The sequence below is a fragment of the Lemur catta genome, chromosome 7, assembly GCF_020740605.2.
Source record: "Lemur catta isolate mLemCat1 chromosome 7, mLemCat1.pri, whole genome shotgun sequence".
In the NCBI taxonomy this organism is placed as follows: Eukaryota; Metazoa; Chordata; class Mammalia; order Primates; family Lemuridae; genus Lemur; species Lemur catta.
The window spans coordinates 83,311,920-83,336,243 of NC_059134.1; the positions used below are offsets into that span (position 1 = coordinate 83,311,920).

At 33.4% G+C, this 24,324-nt stretch overlaps 1 protein-coding gene across 3 annotated transcripts in view; it reads right to left on the reverse strand.

The window, feature by feature from the left end:
- Positions 1 to 24,324, reverse strand: part of CSTF3 (cleavage stimulation factor subunit 3) — a 67,681-nt gene that overhangs the window by 37,675 nt on the left and 5,682 nt on the right. For 2 of the 3 annotated variants that reach the window (XM_045557750.1, XM_045557752.1), the window contains exons 2-3: positions 17,408 to 17,509; positions 17,190 to 17,285 (exon numbers count right to left, since the gene is read on the reverse strand). In XM_045557750.1, the coding sequence (XP_045413706.1) occupies positions 17,190 to 17,285; positions 17,408 to 17,509 (198 nt within the window). Of the gene's footprint in view, positions 1 to 17,189; positions 17,286 to 17,407; positions 17,510 to 24,324 lie in introns of those variants that run through there. The other variant, XM_045557751.1, reaches the window with a different exon arrangement.

Here is a 24,324-nt window from a genome sequence, read left to right on the forward strand (position 1 = left end):
CATTTCCTTATATGTTTATTTTTAACAACTGAATGGCTCCTTTTCCTTGGAAGATTATTTGTGGAGATTCTTTAAGGCCTAGGATGAAGGTGCATTCCTCCAAAAACGGTTTGAGGTAAGTTATTATCAGGCACCTAGGGGCATAAATTCAGGTTGAGTATGCTTCACATTCATTTTTTCTGAATCATTCTCAAGTGATGTTTATTTGCACAAATCCATGCCAGGACCATTGTTATAACATCTCGGGATTTCCCCGTTCCACTCTGCTCAGATCAAAGCAACTTTCCTCAGTCCCTTACAGGTAGAAAGGCAGCAGTGATGTACTTCTGGTTCACTGCCCTCCTGAGTGTAGCCTTTGGGGCACATAGGTTCAGGGGAGAGGATGCTCCAATGGATACCCAAACTCTGGGCAGGCCTTGGGCTTTGACTTTTGCTGCCAGAGGTCCTAAAGCCTTCAAAATTGCAGCTCAAGTTTTCCCAGTTTGGCAAATGCTCTCAGGGCAAAAACAGTTCAGGCATTCTGTTTATCTCTCTGTGTTCCTTTTTTCTCCCCTTTCCCACTCCGTTAGGTTTTGGTTTGGTAATTCCTTAGAGTTCTGTTAGTTCTTCAATACTAGACTAGTAAGACGTTCTCAAAATTCTGTCCAGCTGCTTTAGTTGTTTTCAGTGAAAGAGCTGATTTGAGTAACCTAGCTTACCAAATAGCCCAGTAGTCTCTCTCAGTATCTTTTATTAAGATCAAGCTTTCAAAAAAATTAGAAAATAACTGTATGCAAACTATCTTGAAAAGCAACTAAAAACTCTTATCAGGGAGGTTGAGGCAGGAGGATTGCTTGAGCCCAGGTGTTCAAGGTGGCAGTAAGCTAAGAGTGCACAACTGCACTCTAGCTTGGGTGACAAAGCAAGACTCTGTCTTAAAAAAAAAAAAAAAAAAATTTAAAAAAGCAACTAAAAACTCTAAAATCCAATAGTCTTTCAAATACTGAATTCCAAAGGTAAAAAAGTCATAAAATTCAATTAACCAAATATATTTCCTATATTATTATATAAAATTACCAAACAAGTATAATTAAGCTCTCTGAAACACTTTGTAAACCCAGCAACTTAAGTTTACTTTGCCTGGGTGAAAAACCACACACACAAAAAAGCAAAATGGTTAATAAAAATGAACACAATCAATTTTTAAACTGAAAGCTTGAGTAATTTTTCTTTTGTATGTTTTAAAAAAACAAATCTGTAAAGTTATTTATGAATTAAGTTTATATATTTTTTGAATATCTAAATGTCTCAATGATTTTCCACTCAATCAGATGTTGGTATTGTGCAAATATACAGTATTAGCCAAAGCTGTCAAAGGGATGGGGGAAGAGTTAAAATGTTAATGGTTTACCAAACTGACTAATCAACTTGTGAAAGTTGACAAACCAACATGAGAAAGCTCAGTTTTTATCATATATGCACACACACAAATATCTCAGAAATTTTACTCCAACATATATGCCTAAGTTTTTATTGTATCTAGCCAGGAATTTATCTTCCATACTACTTTTAACTTTCTAAGTTTTATGTAAAAGCATTTCAGAATCAAAACCAACCAATTTTTTTAAAAAGGTACTTTAAAAAACTAGACAAATTAGTATTGCCTTTTAATTGGGTAATCTATTAAGGAAGTAAAAATCTTTCTCATGTTATACAGCAAGGTAATTCTAAATGTCAAAGAAGCTTACTCTAAAACATTTAAATGTTTGGGGATATTAGACAATTCAAAAGAATAATTTCTTTTTAGTGTTCTAAATATAAAGACAATTTTTTTAAAACCTGCAACAGTAAAGGTATTGCCCAATTACAATTTTACATTCATAGAATACTTGTTATAAATTGGTATCATAACTCTAATTTTTAGAAATTAGAATTCAAGTTGTAAAAAAAATATTAGGTTATTAAGTATGAAATGTCTGATTTCCTTAAGTACTCTGGCATTTCACTTTGACACTTCTTGTTTTTTGTTTATTGTGAAGGTACATCTTCAGTCTTTCAAACGCACGTTTTGCCTTGTGATTTTCTTTCAAATTTTTTTTGGAGCAATTTTTGTGAAATCATGGATAAGTTAAAAATTCATGTTATTTTTGAATGAGTTCCATCGTGGAACCAATGCAGCATAGACAGCTCAAAATATCAATGAAGTGTTTGGGAAAGATGTGGCTAATGAACACATAGTACGTCAATGGTTTGAGAAGTTCCATTCTGGTGATTTTAATCTTGAAAACGAGCCACGTGAGCAACCTGAGACCCGGGTGGATAATGATGAGCTGAAGGCTGTAGTGGAAGCAAATCCATCTCAACCTATGCAAGAAGCAGCAGCAAGGTTTGACATTACTACTCCAACAATGTTGGACCATTTGAAAAAAAAAAATTGACAAGGTAAAGAAGCTGGATACATGGATTCTATGTGGATTAAACGAGCCTCAGCAGATAAATCGTCTCGAAGCTTGCCTTTCTTTGCTGTCACAACATAAAGGTGAACCATTTCTACACTGTATTGTTATGTGTGAGGAAAAATGGATTTTTTGACAATCACAAGTGTTCGGCAGAACAGTTGGATAAAGATGAAGTGCTGAAACACAATCCAAAACAGAATATTCATCCAAAAAACTAATGGTGTCTGTTTGGTGGTCCATCGCTGGCATTATCCACCACAGCTTCATGAAACCTGATCAATTGATTACAGCGGACGTCTACTGCAACCAACTGGATGAAATAATGAAGATGCTTGCAATTAAGCAGCCGAGATTGGTCAATAGAGACAGGCACACTGCTCAAACTACAGAAGTTGGACTTGGAAACTCTGTCACCCACCATATTCACCAGACTTTGCACCAACTATCACTTCTTCCAGGCTTTGGACCACTTCTTGCAAGGAAAAATATTCAATTCTCAACAACCTGTGGAAAAAGCCTTTCAAGGTTTCATCGCCACTCGCTCTCCAGGCCTCTTCGCTGCTGGCATAAACAAGCTACCTACCGTTAAGATGGTAAAACTATGTTGACAGTTTAGGCTCATCCTTTGATTAACTGTACCGTTTCTTGTTTGAGATATAATAAACTACACTTTTTATTTGAAATTGGACATTTCATATTTAATGACCTAATACAATTATTTCCCACTGTAGATTTTTCATTCAGCAAACATGTATAGCATCACCATATGATAAGCATTGTTGAGGGCTCCTAGAACACATCAATGTATAAAAGAGACAAACCATAAACACTGTAAGCAAATTGCTCAATATATTATAAGATGATGATATTACAGGCAAAAAGGAGAGCTCAGTAAAGGATGAGTTGTTCAGGGGTGTTAGGAATAGGCATAGAAATTTTAAATAGGGTGATCACAGATCTCAATGAGAAGTTAATGCTTTTATAGATTTGAAGAAAGCAAGGAAGCTAGCAAAGCAGCCCTGCCATTTCTATAGAGCAGATAAAACAGCCAATGTAAACCCCCTAAGGTCGAAATGTGTCTGGAATAAATTAAAGGAACATCAAGGAGGCCAGTGTGACTGGAAAATACACTTTACCATATAGATTATCCATCCTGCAGATATTATGCACAAAATTTTATAGTTAAGTTGGTATCCTAGTACTCACTAATTTTTTATTAATTATTAATCAGCCTACCTGAACTTATTAGGAAACAACTGATAATTGATAATCTTAAACATATAAAAATGTTAGGCTTTTCACGTAATTACTAAGAATACAGGTATAAATTCATTAAAAATGTATCAATTAAAAAATTATATCAATTGCTACTCGGATGTTCTGGAACCCTGGTTATTTTAATGTTTTTGGAGATTCTAAAATGTAGCTAACCCGATCAAGAACCATAACCCATAACTAATTCAGTGTCAAAGTTCCATTATAATCCTCAGCATTTCTTATGGCTATAAAAACATTATTTCATGCAATACTACTGTCTTGCTTAAAATATACAATGTGATCATTATTACAATAGAACACTTATTAATAGTTTTCCCTTTGTAACATACAGCCTAGGGTTGGCAATCCTCCCAGATTTATTTTACAAATCAGTAAAATTAGAAAATTTAGAAACTCACAACTTATAACTTTTTTGGTTTTTTGACAGATATTTAGAAACCACTGTTCTTGTGCTTTCACTTTTCTTAATTTTAACGAGTCTTTAGGTATTCCAAAGGTATTCAGAAGACATGAGGACATTATTTTCAGGGTTCTACATGAAACTAAGTTTCAGTCTTTGATACTAGAATCAATAAAAAAAATTAAGTAGTATCCTTTGATCTTGGTCACTGATTCTTTGTCTCTTTAGTACAACTATCCTTTTAGTGCACACTTGCATATTAACTTATGTATTTAACCAAAAAGGGAGGGAATGTTCCAGAAGTTTTTACATTAATGAAATTGACATAATAAGCACTTTTTTTTCTGTACAGAATAAGTCAATTTGGAAACTGTATGTTATTGGATGAGCTAGACACTGACAATGCAGTATCTTATAGCTGGCATTTAGTAAAAACAAACTTTACTCATGGGAGGAGTATTTCTAGGAATCAAATTGTTTGATACAACTGCTCAAGTTTTATCTACTATGGAAAACAACTAATTTTCTCCCTTACAAAAGGATATTTTGGGGTCAGGCACGTTGGCTGTAATCCATCTGCACTGTGGGAGGCCTAGGTGGGAGGATCACTTCAGACCAGGAGTTCAATAACAGCCTGGGCAACACAGTAAGATCCCATTTCTACAAAAAATAGAAAAAACTAGCCAGGCACGGTGTTATGTGTCTATAGACCTTGCTACTTGGGAGGCTGAGGCAGGAGGATCACTTGAGCCCAGGAGTTTAAAACTGCAGTGAGTTATGACTTCACCAATGCATTCCAGCCTGGGCAACAGAGTGAGATCCTGTCTTTAAAAAAAAAAAAAAGAGCTTTTTCTTCTTATCAAAGAATGAAAACTATAGCCAATCAGTATCACACTTTCCTCTAACCATATGAAGGTTACTAAGGGGAAAAAGGTTTCAGAAGACACAAATACAGTAAATAAATGAAACCAAAAGATAATTTCTAACCAATATGCGATTTTTCTTTGAGAACTCAACAGGAAGCTTCCACTGTCAGTAACCTTCTAAATTTACATACCCATTTGAGTAAAATAAGGGCCCAGAATTATACATGATACCGCAACTTAAGGTTTTCCTAAAGGAAAATTGCATTCACCTTATTATTTTCAGCCATTATAAAATTTTAGATTTTCATATTTTTTCTCTAATTCTGTCCCCTTACTACAATTCCAGAGTAACTAATGACCATATATTTCTGTAATTTAAAAAATTCATACAACAATGACAAGTCATCTGCTTAGAATAATAATGACTAGAAGCAAAATTCAGCTCAAAAGCTATCATGCTAAAACTGTTTCAACTCCTCAAATAAAGCATGTTTCTCTTTCCTTTGTTAAGGCCCTTGCACTGCAGTTGCCTTTGCCAGGTATTCTAACTCCTACACACACTTCAGGGCCTCTATTTATTTAAAAGTCCTGTTCTTCCAGAGGATTTCCTTGACCCATCCTCCCCCACCTTCCCCACGTTTTCTCTACTGAAGCATCTATCACCCAGTATTATAATTGTTTCCTATATCAAACTGTAAATTTTTTCACTGAGGTGTACATAGCATCTAACATTGTCTGGCATGTGTTTAGAAGCAATTTTGGAAGGCAATGTTCCCATCTTCCCTGATATATAAAGTGAAAACAAGAATCCGAAATAAGACATTTTGTTTCCTTTTTTACCTACACAGCCACATAGAAACCTATGAAAATATAGAGATGATGTGGGACCTGAAAAAGTACTACTAGATGACCTTTCTCGGAATCTATAAATTTAACAGTCAATTGTACTACTGAAGAACAGCATAATACTTTCGGCAATTTTACGTGAATATAACCCAGGAAAATATATCAATAGGCATCAGTAGACCTCATTGTACTAAAAAGCCACCATTTTAGGGAACTTTTAAGGACTAGTCCTCCACATACAAAATTACTTGCCAAGAAGTTCTGCCAACAACACAATTCTGCATGTTTTAGTCTGAAGAGTCTCCTAAAAGTTACAAACTACAGCATATGAACTTTTCTTCATACCCATAAAGTACCTTAGCATCATTGAATACACTAAAGTAAAATTCTAAAATACTTCAATTATGGGAAACTTAAGAGTTGCAAATTGTGTTTTACAGGTAAATAACTCAAATTTTGATGTAACATCATAATGGTTTACTTAGAATCAATTGAGCAGTATCAGGCAGCTGCACGAAAATACCTGAGTTTTCAGTTACACAGATTGGAAATGTGCTAGAAAAGTATTATGTTGAATCCTTAAGCCTGATAAACTACACATTACAAGTAACTGAAAATGCTAATCTAGTTTCCATAAATTAATTTTCCCTTTAACTACAGAAGTCAAGATCATCTTTCATAATCTTTTTAAAAAGCTAGAAACTGTGCCCTGCAGACTTCAACCTTTCATTGTTATTTTATGAAGCTTTGTTTCATAATTTCAATCAAAGATCTCCCCTCCAAAAAACACACCACAACAAATACAGTCTAACCTATATTTATTTTGTAAGACTTCTATGCTTCTTTGGAAAGAAAAGTATGAAAAGGACTGCTTAGCAACATAATCTACCTAAATTCTTAGTTTTGGCACTGATTTAGGTAAATGCCATTTTAGTTAAGTTCCTAATTGCCAAACCAGAAACAGTGAGTTATTGCTCTTTCCTTAATGTGGACTGTAAAAACTAAATATTTGAAGTGGTAAGGAATATGTTCTTATAAATTTCTTGACAGTCCAAAATTACAAAGACCTTTTTTGTGTACAGAATTGCTTTGTGCTATTTGAAATTAAATTAAACCCAAGTACATACAGCTAAAAGTTCAAAAAACTGTGAAGGGTACACAGAACAATAGCGACTAGAATTTTAGAGGTAAGATTTTATATAAAGCATGATTTGCACTTGCATGGAAGTTATTGTACCATAACATCTAAAAGATTTGTTAAAAATTCCATTGAAGCAATTTTATGTAGCCGTGAGTAGCATATATAACCTATTTTTCCAAATGCATGCTAAAATACTTAATACTAAGATAGCTAAATACTTAATACTAAGATAGCTAAATAAGAATGCAAGAGACTCTTGAGCAAAGAAAAAAAGTAGTCAGTTATAAACCTACTATATAGCTACTTCCATAACTATACTGTATTTTAGGGTTCTTAGCTTAGTATAGTGATTAGGAGCCCAGATTGAGGAATCAGAATACCTGAGTTTAAGCCCTCACCTTTCCCATTTACTTCCCAGTAGTTTAAACTTAATTTTTTGATCTGAGGAAAGCTACTTAACCCCTCTAAATCTCAGAAAAACCAAACATCTAAAAAAATGGTACTGATTATATATACCTACATCAAAAGGTAAACTGATTAATCACATAATCCATATAAAGTACTAATCAGTGTGTGGAATATATTAAAGGCCCAATAAATGTTACCTATTGAGACAAGTAATCAAAATAAAGGAAAAAATCATTATCAACACAACTGAAAAATCAACAACGATTTTTTAAACGGAGACTGTCTTTTACCTTTTACTTCTAAGTATCTATTTTAGAAAACATTTCACCTCCCAAAATTCCTTCACATATACTTTTCCATAAAAATTGGAAACACTGTATGTTTACACTTAAAACATCTTACTTTTAAGAACTCCAGTACAAATTCATGGATGTTTTGGGCAAGATCCACAAAAACTGCAACTTACTGCAAATACATTAAAATTCAGAGTAAAATCAGTTAAAATGTTGCCTTTTAGTAGTAAAAAATATAAAAAAGTCCCTCTCTACCCCTGCCCCAAAATATAATAGCAGTTCTAAAGACAACTCTTGTCTAGAATAATTAATTGGACTTTCCCATTTATGTTATAATTTAGATTGGAAACACCACTTGAGTTATTAGATTTTTTATTCAGATGGGGAAAGGGCAAGTTGGAAATAGCATGAAATCTGTGGCAAACTGATACTTAAACACCAGGAATAACAGAAAAAGGACCATTATTAGACAATACTCCAGTAATTTTATCAGTCATTGAAATAGGGAATTTTAGAAAACAATGAATCTGGGACAGCTGGAAAAATGTAAACATGATCTGAATATCACATCTGAATACTACTGTTCCTTTTAAGTGTGATGATGGAATTGTGGTTTTGTGGGACAATGTTCTTTATATAAGCAGAGAAATATAAAGCATTAAGGTATAGAGGCATTTAATATTCTTTCAATTTGCATTTTCAAGTATAAACAAATATTTATCTAGATGATTTTTTGACTAGTTTTTAAAGCAAAAGATGCCTTTTTAAAACTTATGTAAATTCCTATTTGAAATAATTTGCCATTTGATAAACTAAATAAATCAATATATTTAGTTTCTGTAGTCTACAATGGTTCTCATGAAAACTTAAGTTTCTGTATCTATTGTGTGAGGGAACCACTTTTAAGCTTTCTTCCCCATATGATTTATGACAGAATTGACAGGCATTATTGATAGAGTAAATGATTTTATATTTGAAAAAATTGCAAAATAAAAAACCACTAAAATCCTGTAAACTGTCTTAACTACACTCATCAGTAAGCTTCTTACTAGTAAACTTGCCCTTCCCCATCTGAATAAAAAATCTAAAAAAACATGGTGGGGAGGGGGAGCTTGTACTTTCCAATGGTTTAAAGCAAATAAGCAGCTTGAAGTTTGGGTCATTAATAAAGTACCTATTTACACTCAGTAATGAACATACTGAAAAACACTAATCTGGCAGACAAATATCACTGATTCAAGCAATCATCATCAATAGGTTACGAATGGGCTGACAACTGCTGGACGAGAAATAGAATATTTACAAAGTCTCAAAGTATCTCCCCATTATTTTTTATATTAATCACCAAAGGAACAATCTTAACCACACAGTGGGCAATCTGGTCAACACTTGAAGCACATCATCAAAACTGACATCGTCAATAAGGGGTAAACGAACATCATTGTGTCTCTGAATGAGACACGCTGAGAATACATGACGGTTTCTGCAGCTTTGCAGCTAAAACCTACAACCTAAATCCAATAAGCAAGCATCAAATAAATTTAAGGCTGAGGAACTACTCCACATCAGAGGATACTATACAGGAATGACAATTATATCATGAACTTCAATTACATACTGATTCAGAAGAAAATTGCTATAGCGTATTACTATAACAGAAGTGGAACACAGACTGCAGATTATTCTATTAATGTTGAATTTCCTGAATTTCATAACTCTATATATATATATAATATCACTATTAGGAAACACATCAAAATATTAAAGGGCATGCAACCCAATCTCCTATAGCTCAGAAAAGCACATTATCTCAAAATGTTAAAAACTGGTCAATCACTGTACAGTATATATGAGTTAGAGTTCTTTGCATTGTTCTTGCAACTTTTTGTAAGTTTAAAATAATTTCAAAATAATAAGTTAAAAATACATTATAAAAATTGTTTAAGGAGCTCTCCCGGGTGGCCCAGGCAACCCAAGCCCGTGGGCACTCCTTAAAAATTATTTTAAAATAAATAAATAAAATAAAAAAGAAAACTTGAAGAAAAATTGCTTAAAGTATTAAAATGTCAGTGTGTAGCCCTTAGAAACAATGCTCTGCTATTCAACCCACATAAAGTAGATTAAACTATGTTATCTCCTGTGACTGGTACACCATTCAGATCTTTAACTCTGTTTTAAGCATTTTCTCACCTCCTACCATATCCCAATTATGAGTACCTCAAAACCTTCAAAAATTTTCTTAATTGATACACACTAGCCAAAATTGATAAAAGAAATGGGGGATGAGGGAGTTAAAAGAAATGTACACATCTGTACTTGTATAGTATTTCATATAGTATTATTTTTGACATTTAACTTTTATAGAATGTAGATTACTCAAGTACTTCTAAATATTATTAGTGCTTGGACTCTCAATTATAGCTGGAAACCATTCCAAAATTAATACTGGTTTATTTTTAGTCATCATATTTGATTTAAAAACTTGTCAAAAGCCATTAAGGAACTATTTGAGGGTATTTTTTAGAGACATGTTTTTAACATGGTTGAGAAACACTGCAGATATTCCTTTCGTGTGAAAAATTTAGAAAGGTATTGAAACCACCCAACTATAGAAAGTTAGAAAAAACTGGCTCTAGGTGAGAACATTCCATTCCCCACCCCACAAAAGAATGCGAAGAAGTACTTATACATGACTCAAGTACTACCTGAATGAATGGATGTTAGCTAACAAACTGAAAATAAATATGAAGATGTGGTATTCTTATTTAAACTCCCCAGAGTTGTACAAGTTAGCTACCACAAAAAGCTGCTATTAATTCTTCTAAGCCACATTCTTTAGCTTAAGTGACCCTTAGAGAACACTTGAAACTTCCTTAGAAGTTATCTGATTCTTACTTTGGCACTCATGTGATTTTTGTTTAAAAAAGTTTATGAACCCAGAAAATCAGGTTTCAAACCCAGGAATTCTTTGAATAAAAAACTGTTAAAGCTAAAATGACACAACCCTGATCATGGATTTAAGAAACAGTCACCACAATATACCAAGCACACAGTAGATGCCTCAGAGATTACTTCTTGATTGATTATATACAAAGTACAAGCCAGGATCCATTTATTGTCCAGACAAGCATAGGAAGTATTGTGCCAGCTATGAAATATACTGACAGCACTAAGATTTGATTACTGCCCTCTAAAGCCTCAATTCCCAAAACTGGTTGCCACAAACACCTAAGCAACAAAAACAGACACCATGTGTCTATACTCTACAGATTGAGCCAGCAGCACTGATATGCTAACTGGGAAACTTCTATGCGTTAAAAGCTTTCCAGGTGATCCTAAAGCAGTGCATATGAACTATGGCTCCAGGAATAATAATCTCTTGATTTATTTTACTCATGTACAAAATGAGAGGGCTAAACTAATTCATGTTCCAGCCCTAAATTTCTGATTTAAAACAATATCCACTTTGGCTTCAATATATAGTAACTGCAATCGTCATAATTTGGTGAAAAAGTTTTCAAAAAAACCATCACTACAAAATGGCCAACACTTTTTTCTTCAAATCCAAGTTGTAGAAATTGTCACCATAAAAAAGACCATTTCCCATATATGAGGCTTTGGACAAAGGAAGACTTGCAACAATGTTATCTATATATCATAGTTCTGAAATCTTGCATTTAAATAGAAGGTTATAACTGAACATACTCTGTTCATATGAATAAAAGTATTTAGATTTGGTTTCAGAAAGACTAAAAGCACCTTTGGGATCTTTTTATCTCTGAACCTTATTACAGTTCAATGTATTACTTCAAAACTACATTTCAATCCTGTCTTTGACATCAACTTGTCTTTAAAGCTATCACTTAACATTTCCAAACAGAAAATTTTTCTTTGAAGGTCTCTTAGCACACAAAGCAGTAAAACTTACCCACGTTATGCTTTCCTGAATCATAGAAATTAGCAGCTGAGTTCTCAACAAGATGTTATTCAAAGCAAATATTCATAATTTTTGTTCAAACTGCTGTGGATTCTGGTACGTGAGGGAAAAAAATTTACACAGACTATATCTATTACACCAGTATACTAAGCAACTACTTGTTTTCTGTTACCAAGTTGCTAAGAGTAAAATAGTTTCATAATAAAATTTAAAGTTTAAAAATTTAGTAAAAATGAATAAAACTGAGTTTAGAAATACATTATTTACAAGCTAATAAATGCAGTCTCATTATTTAGAGGTACAGCTTTTTTATAGCTACCAGTGGTAATATTTTAGACATCTTAATTTACTGGAAGCACCTTGAATCAGATTCATTCAAAAGGCAAACTGTTTCCAAGTTGATGCACTAAACAAAATAAAAACAAGAGTCTATTAGAAAATATTTGAGCTTTTGACTTAAAGTGGTTTTGTTTTATAAGAGAAAGTCAATTGCCACCTGGTTCTTCTAAGCTCAACTTAGAACCAAAAATGCCGAGCACCCCAAAAGGCTTTTTTGTGTTGCAATTAGTTCTATTTCCAAATATGGAGGATTGTGGCTATGTATTATTATGAAGGGCTTATGTATGTTTGTGATGACTCATAAATGCTATGTTGAAGCATATCTTTAATACCTCTTGGGATAGGGAGTCCAAAATTACCAAATGTACCAAAATTATCCCTAAGTATTAGGTATTATATATTATTCCATAAATGTCCAAGAAATTTATGCTAAAACACTACTACCCCCAGGGAAACTTCAGATTGCATGACCTAAGACTCCTTTTTGTTTCACAACCAATTTTAGAATGTATATGCACTCTTTATCATAAACCCTGAGATGCCCTTTTCCACATTTTCAGAATACATCACAACTCTTCTTATACAAAAGAATAGAATTTATAAACAAGCTTGGTTAAAAATGTAAGAGTCTTTGCAGAGGAAAGAAAATGACCATATTTTTTTCAATATGTTTACCAATGACTGCAGATTATTATAGTTTTGCTTTGGAAGGTTAAGAAATGTAAAAGCAATCAGGTTGACTAGCACAAGACTTTGCTTGAAAAAATGGCTATGTTTCATGTAAAAGAATAAATTATTTAGAAGATATAAAGATAAGAAAACATAAGATTTTATTTAAAGAAATTTTACCTAAATGACTACGTCCTTTTGGAAATAGTTGCCTTGGGTGAAGAGGAAAAAACCCCAAGGGAAAAAATGTACAGACCATGTTAGTAAAAGGGACAACACCTAAATGTCTCTGCTACAACAGATAAGGAAAAGGGATGGAATAGGATGTTTCAATAAAACCTAAAATCGTTTACTACTTGTAATAGTGAACATGAAAATATTTCCTTTATCAAGTTAATTATTAATCATTCAAAGTACTTTCAGATATTTGATCACTCAGTTCTGTGTTTGCAAGTACTTCCTATTGTTTTCTTTTACATCTCTACTCTACATTTATATATGCATCTAAGAGATTGTAGATAAAAAAGCATACTGAGTTTTAGAGTAAAATCTGAATAATCACACAGACATGGACCAACATTTATTACAAACAGGAAAAGTACAGATCTATTAGGAAAGAGTACAGATGTATTTTTAAAAAGGCTGCAAGTGGAAGTATAGAAAAGGAAATTACTGTTACCTATATGATAATGTAGTATTTTTTATCTGTATTTTAAAATCACATTGCTCAATATAAACAAGACATTATAATACATTAAACTGCCATGTGAAGATATGAAAACAGTATCAACAGTGGAGAAGTTTATTTCAATTTAGGTCACTCATGTTGAATCCTGAGTTCACTTCCATTTTCCAAGAAGAAAGGCTATATTTTTAAAAGTCTTTTGTTCCAAGAAGCAAAGTTATTTTGAAAAATTGCAATGTATGCTATAGAACCCATTATTTATAAGGAAAGAAAAACCAAGTATAGAGAAAAGAATTCATGTTTTTTAAATTTTTTAAATAAAAAGCAATCAATTCTCTATATACTTTTATTAAAGAATTACAGCTTTCACAGACAGCAAGATACATTATTGCTATTACCAGCAGCATTACCTTCTTCATTTCTCCTTCAGTTACCAATAAAAAAAACATCCTTCGGTAAAAAAATTTATGAATGTGGCCCAATTCAAAACAAATTACCTCTTACAGTAAGATATTGTAGCTTACATGTTGCCACACTGATTACCTAATTACATGAAAAGCTACAGAAAACCATGGTGGTGAGGGGAACAATTTAAAAGAATATGGCAAAATTGCATAGATTTTTCTCAACTTTGTGATACTCAGTGACCCTTCTGATCATTGTAAAAAGTGGTTCTTAAAGAGCACTGAGGCTCTGATTAGGGTATTCCACTGAATTCTAAGTGTTTAACAACTCAAATTTCTTCAGTTCAAAAATACTAAACTGTATTTAAGATATCTGTACACAATTAAATAGCTGGAGACCTATTTTCCCTTACTTAAAACTAAGAAGCAGCAAAAGTACTTTCATATCATATGATATGATATCAAGTATAGAGTCTAAATATTAGATTTTACTCTTAAAACTCAATATGCTTTTTTATCTACAATGTCTTAGATGCATATATAAATACAGAGATGTAAATATTTAGACTCTATACTTGATAACTATTGTTACATCATGCGAAGCAGCGGTTTTGGAATGCAAGAGTACAGCAATACATTTCAGGGACTGGAGGCAAAATATTACAACACTGAAATAATTTGGCCTAATTTTTGAAATTATATAATTATAAATAGAGGTTCGTTTTAAATGCCCATTCAGAACAAGAGAATTTTACCTCCAACAATTTCTATACTGTAGCAAAAAAATAAAAATGTGTCATAAATTAAAGATGACATTTTAAAATCCAAATTTTACACAGCTAAGTAGGTACTGCTAAACTCTCAGAAACATGAGAAAAGCCAATATAGTATCACTAACTTCTTTTCTAAATAATTATTTATAATTTGCTCTAATGTTCCATTGATGTTTCAAATTTTTAAAAAGTTTTTTTTTAAAATACCTCTTTCCTTTGCCACTTTGCTACTTAAGTAGGATTTGCAAAAAGTTTCTCTGGGGAAGCAAATTGTCTTTTGTTATTAAAGGTGTATGTATTTTCTACTAGGAAAAAATAATATATTTGAAGTCACACAAGTTGGTTTAGCTGAATATAAATATAATATTACAATTTTCCCACCATGAAATATTGAGTTACAACAAATGTATTAATAAAACTTTATTTTCTTGTGAGTGCACACAGAATGTTATGTAAACACATTAATTATCACTTCGGATTTTCAAAAAGTATTATATATAGGTTATAAGTCTTCTCCAGAAATATCAAAGGCCACATTGAGTGAAATGACCAAAGAAAATTTTAGCCTGTCATAGGCTAAACAAAAATATAAAATGTGAAAATAAAAAATAAAAGTAAAGAGCAAATCAGGAAAGAGAAAAACCACAGCTCAGGATATGCATTTCTAAAACCAGTATTAAATTTAAAATCTTAACTCCTATACCAAAAAAGTAAAATCTTAAAAATACACGTATATATTCTTTACCATTTTTACTCAATGTTTTATATATACATAAATATTTGTGTGTTTGTATATGAGTGTGACATTGTACATTACCAACTAAAGAAATCTAGCAACTGCTAGCAGCTCTGAAATACTATGCAATGAGCCTATCATTTAGACAACTTTCAGCCCCTTGGAATAACATCTGGTCTTTCTTGAAATTCTTTTTTAGAATGCAGTTTGTACCTCATAGCTAGGAAATAGGAAAAACAAACCCGTTATATTTATAATTACAGAATGGCATATCTCACTGCCAGTTTTAGTTTAACTTATGCTATAATAATATGCATGGACAATGCCTGAATATTTGAGAAACAATTTTAAAAACTCAGAAAGTACTACTTCATTATACAAAAAGGATTACATATCAATTATGTTTGTTTCTGATGAGTCTGAATATAAGCTAATGTGTTTGTAAAGTTAGACCAGAATGCAGACCAGGTACAGGTGATCCAGGTTCCTTGTTTTAATAAATGAGTAAATACAAAGCAGCACTGGCTTCAGCAAATTTCAGACAGACCTCACCTGTTGAGTTTTGTGCCAGTCTACTCTGGTGATTTAAATATATTAGGAAGAAAGGGTCCCAGAGGATAGGCAATGAAACCTTAAGGATACAGTCATGGGCCAAAACTACCAGACTCCACATAAGGTACAATCTCTCTCACACATGCAAACACACAAACATACATACCACATACACAACCACACACACAAAAACAAAACACACAATGTTCCAGCTATTATCCAGTAATTTCCCTCCCCACAAAGTAATACAATCTAAACTATAGCACAAATATAATGAGTACACTGTAGCCTCTATTTAAATCTGCTGCTCATTGGGTCCATTCTGAGGACACATCACAGGTGACACTGTGTTGTGCTAAAGTCTATTCAGTACTACGGATAACTAAAGCCCTTTGTAAAGGTCCAAAATATTAATAGAAGACCTACATATGATAAAATTTCAGCTATGGTGGAAATGTTATGTTGAGGCTGCAGTGTACTTGATTATTTTGAGAATTTATATTATAAAAATTAATATTAAAAATAAGTAATGCATAAGTATTATAAATAAGTTACAAAAAGAAATGGATATTGTTTTCAGATTAATGTGGGTATCAATTATTTCCATGTTACCCTTTTCATCCCATTAATTTATAACCTTAAAATGATTAGTTGGTGCCAACTGTTAGCAACACGTAACACTTTATTATCATTTTTTACTGCTAATTCCAGTCTTCAAAAATTAACATTTTCCTTCTAATCATAATCAAGAATGGGATCCTTACTCTTTAAAATAAACATGCCCGACTTCAAATTTCAAGACAGATAAAAAGCAAGAAAAAAAATTCAAAGTATCATTAGGTAAATTACCATTAAACAGGTTTGAGTCACATTAGCTTATTCCTGCATAATGTAAACTTTATCTTACAGAAAAAAACTTTAAATTATTGAAGTGCTTACATTGACAAACCATGCATTTTCACAAAATTATAATTTGAAATAATTCTTTTCTTTAAAATGTTTCATTTCACCAGACACTCAAAATATCCTATGAAAAACTAACATTTCTGTATTTTCATATAATCCCATTCATATTAGTTTGTAAGTAGGAATAAAAAGAAAAATGAGTTCTAAATAAATGACACAGGAGGCAATAAATTGACACATGACAAGTAAATAAAAGGCTAAAGCACTCCAATACCATTGAAACTGTTTTAATGTTGTTGCAATTCCAAAATGCAACAATCATCAGCTTGTAAAAGACCCAAATTTCAAAAATTCATTTTAATTACCCCTTCATATCTATTTTACAAAATAAAGGCAAGAGACATTTAAATCCTCCTTGTCCTAGTTGTGCTATGTTCCTAACTTGTTTTATATCACTATAGTGTATGCTGCAATTCCCATCAGATGCTATATAAGAAAAAATAAAATAAAATAGTAACCTCTGCTTCAATGTACAGTTTCCAGAATCTGCCAGAACTGGGGAACTGGGCAACAAGGCGTTCATAAGTCTTCCGTGCTTTGTCTATAGGTTGATTCTAAAATTGAAAACCAATAAACAGCATTTACAATGTTAAGATTATGAAAATATTATTTACTGCAGAACCAAGTAGTGTGATTGGACCCATAGAGAAGGAAATGTAATCCTATATCACTAAACCTGTGCCTCTCGAATGAGAATGCTCCAAGCATCAAGGTCATATGGATTCTCTTCTAATTTCTTTTCGGCTTTCTTCACCTTCTCTGGGACATACTCAGCTGCCTGGGGAAAAAAATAATAACGAACTGAAGTTACTGCTTGAAAAATCTCATGCCTAACTTCATTTAAGAACAATATATCAGTCCCTAGATGCAATGTCACATTATAAAGCACAAAAATATCCTCTTATAAAAGAGAACTGTTTTCTGGAATCTATGTATACAGTCATCCCTCCATATCTGTGGGTTCCAAATCCTTGGATTCAACCAACAGTAGATCAAAAATATTCCAGGGGATAAAAAAGGATGACTGTGTCTGTACTAAACATGTACAGTCTTTTTAATCTTGTCATTATTTCCTAAACACTACAGTATAACAAATATTTATATAGCATTTCTATTGACTTAGATAGTATAAGTAATCTAGAGATGATTTAAAGCATAGAGGAAAATGCACGTAGGTTATATGCAAATACTACACCATTTTATATAAGACATTTGAGCATATGTGGATTTTGGTATCCAAGTGGGGGGGGCCTGGAAACAACCCCCCACAGATACTAAGGGATGAATGTACTTTATTATCAGAAGTCACTTGCATAAAAAGAATAAAATCACATATTTTTTATTCAAATAAACCTATTTTATATTAAATGCTGCAAAACAGCAGTTCTCAAACTTTATGGTCTCAGGACTCCTTCACACATTTAAAAATTGTTAAGGACCACAAAAAGCTTTCATATGAGTTATATCAATACCCTATTAGAAATTAAAATTGGAAAAATTTTAAATATTCACTGATTTAGAAATAAAATTTTTTACATATTAACATGTTTTTTATGGAAAATAACTTTAAAAATTCAGTAAGAAGAATGTCTTTGTTTTACACATTTGCAAATCTGTTTAATGAATGACTTAATAAAAAGCAGCTGGATTTTCATATCAGCTTCTGCATTCAATCTGCTGCCATAACACATAACATAGATGCTGAAAAGTTCCACTGTACATAAAAGGGACATTAAGAGTGAAAAAGGCAAATAATGTCTTAGATTTATTATGAGATAGTGTGAACTCCCAGATCCCCAGAAAGTTTTAGGAATCCCTAGGGTCCCTGGACCAACTTTGAGAAACACTGCTGCCAGAGCATTCATCCTGAGCCACAAAGAAAAAGCATGAAATGACATGGAAACTTTTATTTTTATGTAAAAAATTTTAAAAACATGATTCACAAACTGTACATACAGCATAATGAAAACTACAAAAGAAATCTCCAATGAGAGATTTTAAAAACATAATAATATGCTTAGAGTGGTCATGCTTGGGAGATAGCTACTGGAAGTACAGGTGATTTTTTCCTCATTTAACATTTCCCAAATCCTTTAATAAGGTAGTTTTATTTTTATTATACAAATTTAATCTTAAAAAAATGCTTAAAATAATAGCTAGCACCTGAGGCATAAATACAAGTATTACTTCTCAAATTGTTCAGAATACTACTGTGTACCACAAGATGAATGTAATATTCACGTAAGTCAGATAAATGTTAAAGTTTTGCTTTGCCTTTTTTCCAGGACTTCTTGAAATCTATAATATGGTAATAAATAGTGATAATATTCAAGCACAGATAGGGAAGCATTGTCCCTATCACTTCCCCTCCCCCCTTTTAAGTGGAATTAATATCTCATGGAACAAGTCTGTCAAAACACCAGTTTGGAAAAGTTTAAAGTCATCTGTTTAGAAAAAAAAAATTACCCAGGAGAAATAAACTCACTTCTTTGAAATAAATTAGCTTGTACGTGGTATTCATTTATTTAGAAAGAAAAACATATTTTAAAAGAATACTCTACTTTGAATCAAAATTAGAATATCTTACTAAATATACAAGAACTTTATGAATAGCTTGCTCAGGGAACTAAAACCAGAAAAGAAGTTATAAAGGACTACTAGCTCCACCCCCATACAAAACTACAGTTTGGTAAGGGTGACAATCCAAACATTGGACCAGGACAGTTCAGGAAAACTGGCAAATGGAAAATCAGCAAATAATAAAGGTGGCGTTTCATACTGGAATGGTGCATTATTCAATAAATGGTGATAGAATAACTAGTCACCTGTTAGAATAACTGTAAGTCAACTTAATCAAAATAAAGTTGAATTCCAAATTTGCCTTTTCTACCAAAATAAATTTAAGAAAGATCAAAGCTTTAAATGTTAAAAACAAAAACACAAGAAAGAACTAGAGGAAAATATGGTGAAATTTATCTTTGCATGGGAAAGGCTCTTCAGAAGCCTTTGAAGAAAACTCAATTACATAAAAAGTTTAAATTTGTGCATGAGAAAAGTGTCAAAATCAAAGTCAAAAGACAAACTTTAACAAAAATCTCCAACACATATGACAAAGTACTAAATGTGTTAGTATGAAGTCCAGTCAATAAAAGACCAGTGACTCAAAAAAAAAAAAAAGGGCAAAGTATATAAAGAGTTTATAGAAAAAGAATTAACTTTTTAAACACTCAAAAGGAATGCAAATGTAAACCACAAGACAGAAATCAAACATTTTATACTTAAGATTGCATAGGCAAGAATTTGTAGAAACAAACATTCTCGAATTGCTGGCAGGGGCAACTAGCAATACTGATTAAAATTTAGTATGAATGTCTCACCCTAAATTTCAACTCTAGCAACTTACCCTACTGCACATGTACACAGAGATGTACACTGGAAGGTAGTCAGCTGCTAGACTGTAGTTGTGTAAGATGGAAATAATTTAAATAACTATGTACAAAAGGGCCAATTAAATTATGGAATTTGTAATCACTACAAACAACAAGGGCGAGCAGGTAGCAACATGGAACAATCTCCATATTAGTTAAAAAAAAAAAAGCAAGGGTGAGCAGGGGAGACACACACACAACACATACACTTACTTTACACTGTTGTGTACCCTTCTGGTCTGAATTTTTACTATTCACCCGAGAAATATTCATTCAGTGCCTACTATGTGCCAGACACTGTTGAAGTGGCTCTTGGGATACAACAAAATTAAGAATTCTTTCCAACGGTTTACTTCTTGAAAAGATAAACTTAAATTTTAAGTAAACTATAATTTTAGTTGTGCGATACCAATTATAAAATGATAATAGTAAATTAAGAAGTAAAATTGACACAAGAACTAAAACCAGCCAATTATACTTGAATTGCTTTAATCAGTGGTAACAAAACTCCAAAACCACTCTGAATCAAGGATTTGCTTTGGAAAGATGCCAGGGAAGGGGATGGACAAACAATCCTACAAGATATGAGTAGTAGGGTTTTTTGGCCTTTTAGTAGCATTTAAGCTCAAATGTGTACAATAAACCTGATAATATCCTTAATTTGTCACTAAAAAATAGTACTAATTTCTCTTAGTACCAAGATTTGTGATCTGTGCTCTTTGCAAGAGGGAAATGATTGTAGACAAGTGAAATCACTGCTAAGGTTTACCGCTGTATTTTTTTTTTTACTCCTGTAAGGAAGTTTAATTTTGCATTTGGAGAGCTATTTAAATTACCTTACAGTATTCACTGATAATCCTTCTGCAGCTCAAGACCTGCTCACTGAAAATTAACCTACCAAATTAGATAGCACATACCACGTAATCTGTAAAAGAACAGAGAAACTCAGAAGAATCCAGTATTAGACCAAGCATAATCACAACAAGACATATAGATGCCTCCTTATTCAATAAAATAAGCCATCCCTTTAGTGATTCTCACCCTCAGCAGTGTATTAGAATCACCTAAGGGAAGGAAGAGTCTTAAAAACTCTCCAGGTGGTTTTAATGTGCAGCATCCCTAGTTGAAAACCATAGCTCTCTAGTTCCCAACTCTTCTTTTGGTGCCACAGAAACTTTCTGCAGTCTAATGAAGCCTAGGGGCTCTTTCTCAGAATGTTCTTAAATACACAAAATAAATTCTGCAGGATTTCAAATGAAATCAATTATATAGAAATATAATTTTCAAAATATTTTTAAAACAAAGTTTTGTTTCGCTTCTTTTTTAAAGAGAGAGTTTCACTATGTTGCTAGCCCCAAACTCCTGGTCTTAAGCAATCCTCCTGCCTCAGCCTGGGATTACAGGTGCTTGCCATCGGGTGGGCTTCCAAAGTTTTATTAATATATACTGAACACACCAAATAACAAGCTCTAGTGGCCAGTCCAGTGATGAGTGCAAACAATATTTTGAATATTTATGTCAAAGTCATAGTTATGGCCACATTTAATTCCCACAATAAGGCCGGGCATGGTGGCTCGCATCTATGATCCCAGCACTGTGGGAGGCCAAAGTGGGCAAAATGGGAGGATCGCTTGAGACCAGGAATTCAATACCAGCCTGGGCAAGACAGCAAGACCCCATCTCTAAAAAAAAATATATATATATATATATATATATATATATATATATATATATATAAAAAAATTAGCCACACATGGTGGCGCTCGCCTGTGGTCCCAGCTACTTGGGAGGCTGAGGCAGGAGGTTCACTTGAGTCCAGGAGTTCAAGAGGTTGCAGCGAGCTATGACGATGCACTACACTCCAGTCTGGGTGACAGAACAAATCCAATCTCTCAAAAAAAAAGAAAAAAAAAAAGAAAGAAAAAGCCTTTCAACCTTACAGCAATGAACTAGCAGTTAGATAGCCAAGTCTGAGGGTGCAGCATTTTTGTTTTCTGGCCTGGTAATCATATTGCTATACAGCAAAGGCAAATTGAACAATTTTCTAGCATCCACAAGAAGAGATACTGGGCCTCCATAAGGAATGGAACTGTATTATTATTTCCTGACTCTGTTGCCAGAGCAAGGGAATAGGTCACTTTAAGAAAACATAGGGCAAGTTTCCAGTAGCCCATCTGTAATGGACTGAGGTCATAACTCTGCTTACTGTAGCAAAAGAACAGCTGTCCCATGCTTACATATTCCAACAACTTATTACTACAAGAAACTATCAAAATCCAGCTTTTGCCTTTGGAATAATAACCTATGATCCCAATATCATTCTTCAGGAGATGTTAATGGGGAGAAGATGGGGCCCCAAATCAACTGAGTAAAACAAAAACTGGACTAGTTCTCAAGGCATGCACATTACCAATTACTTAATTTTCTGTTTTCTTTTCTCTCCCTCTCACACAAACACACACACCCCTTCTATTTTATTTTCTCTGTGAACAGCAACACATGTACAACTGGCTAAAACTCTGGAGGTAGCATAAGTATAATATGTGTTTAACCTTTAAAATTTTTTTTGTCCTGGCTTCATGGAGACACAATTCATATACCATACAATCTGCTCATTTAAAGTATATAATTCAATGGTTTTTTTTTTTTTTTGAGACAGAGTCTCGCTTTGTTGCCCGGGCTAGAGTGAGTGCCGTGGCGTCAGCCTAGCTCACAGCAACCTCAAACTCCTGGGCTTAAGCAATCCTCCTGCCTCAGCCTCCCGAGTAGCTGGGACTACAGGCATGCACCACCATGCCTGGCTAATTTTTTTTTGTATATATTTTTAGTTGTCCAGATAATTTTTATTTCTATTTTTAGTAGAGACGGGGTCTCGCTCAGACTGGTCTCGAACTCCTGACCTTGAGCGATCCACTCGCCTCGGCCTCCCAGTGGGCTAGGATTACAGGTGTGAGCCACCGCGCCCGGCCAATTCAATGGTTTTTATTTACGAACATATTCAGAGTTGTGCAACCACACAAATTTTAAAACATTTTATCACCCCAAAAAGAAACCTGTGTTCATTAGCAGTCATTCTCATATCCCTCCAATCCCCAAGCCCTAGGCAACCACTAATCTACCTTTTGTCTCTATGGATGTGTTAATACTTCATGTAATCATACAATGTATTCTGTTTCTGGCTTTCAATTAACACAATGCTTTTAAAGTTCATATTTTGGCATGTATCAAGTACTTTTGAATGCTGAGTAATATTCCATTATATGGATATCCTACATTTTATTTATTCATCCATCAGCTGATGGACCTTGGATTATTTTCAGTTTCTGCCTACTATGAATAATGCTGCTATGAGCATTATTGTACAAGTTTTTTGTGGAGTTCATTTTGTGCATTTTCTTTTTTCTTGGGTATATACCTACAAATGGAATTGTTAAGTCAGCTGGTAACTCTATGTTTAACATTTTTGAAGAACTGTCAGACTGTTTTCCAAGTGACTGCACCATTTTACACTCCCATCAGCAATGTATGAGGGCTCCAATTTCTCCACATTTGTTATTGTCTATCTTTTTGATTATAGCCATCCTAGTGGGTGTGATGTAGTACCTGCCTGTGGTTTTCATTTACATTTCCCTGGTGGTTATCAAAGTTGAGCATATTTTAATGTTCTTATTGGCCATTTATACATCTTCTTTGGAGAAATGTCTGCTCAGATCCTTTGCTTTTTTTTTTTTTTTTTTGGAGACAGGGTCTTGCTCTGCTGCCCAGGCTAGAGTGCAGTAGCGTCATCACAAGTCGTTGCAACCTCAAACTCCTTGGCTCAAGGGATTCTCCTGCCTCAGCCTCCCAACAAGCTGGGACTACAGGCAAGTGCCACCACACCCAGCTATTTTTTGTAAAGATGGGCTCTCATTCTTGCTCAGGCTGGTCTCCAACTCCTGACCTCAAGTGATCCTTAACTCAGCCTCCCAAAGTGCTAATGCTTACAGGCGTTAGCCACCATGCCCAGACCTTTGCCCATTTTTAAACTGGGTTTTAAAAAATTATTATTTATGCCCAGGCACAGTGGCTCACAACTGTAATCCCAGCACTTTGGGAGGCTGAGGCAAAAAGATCATTTGAGGCCAGGAGTTTGAGATTAGCCTGAGCAAGAACCCATCTCTACAAA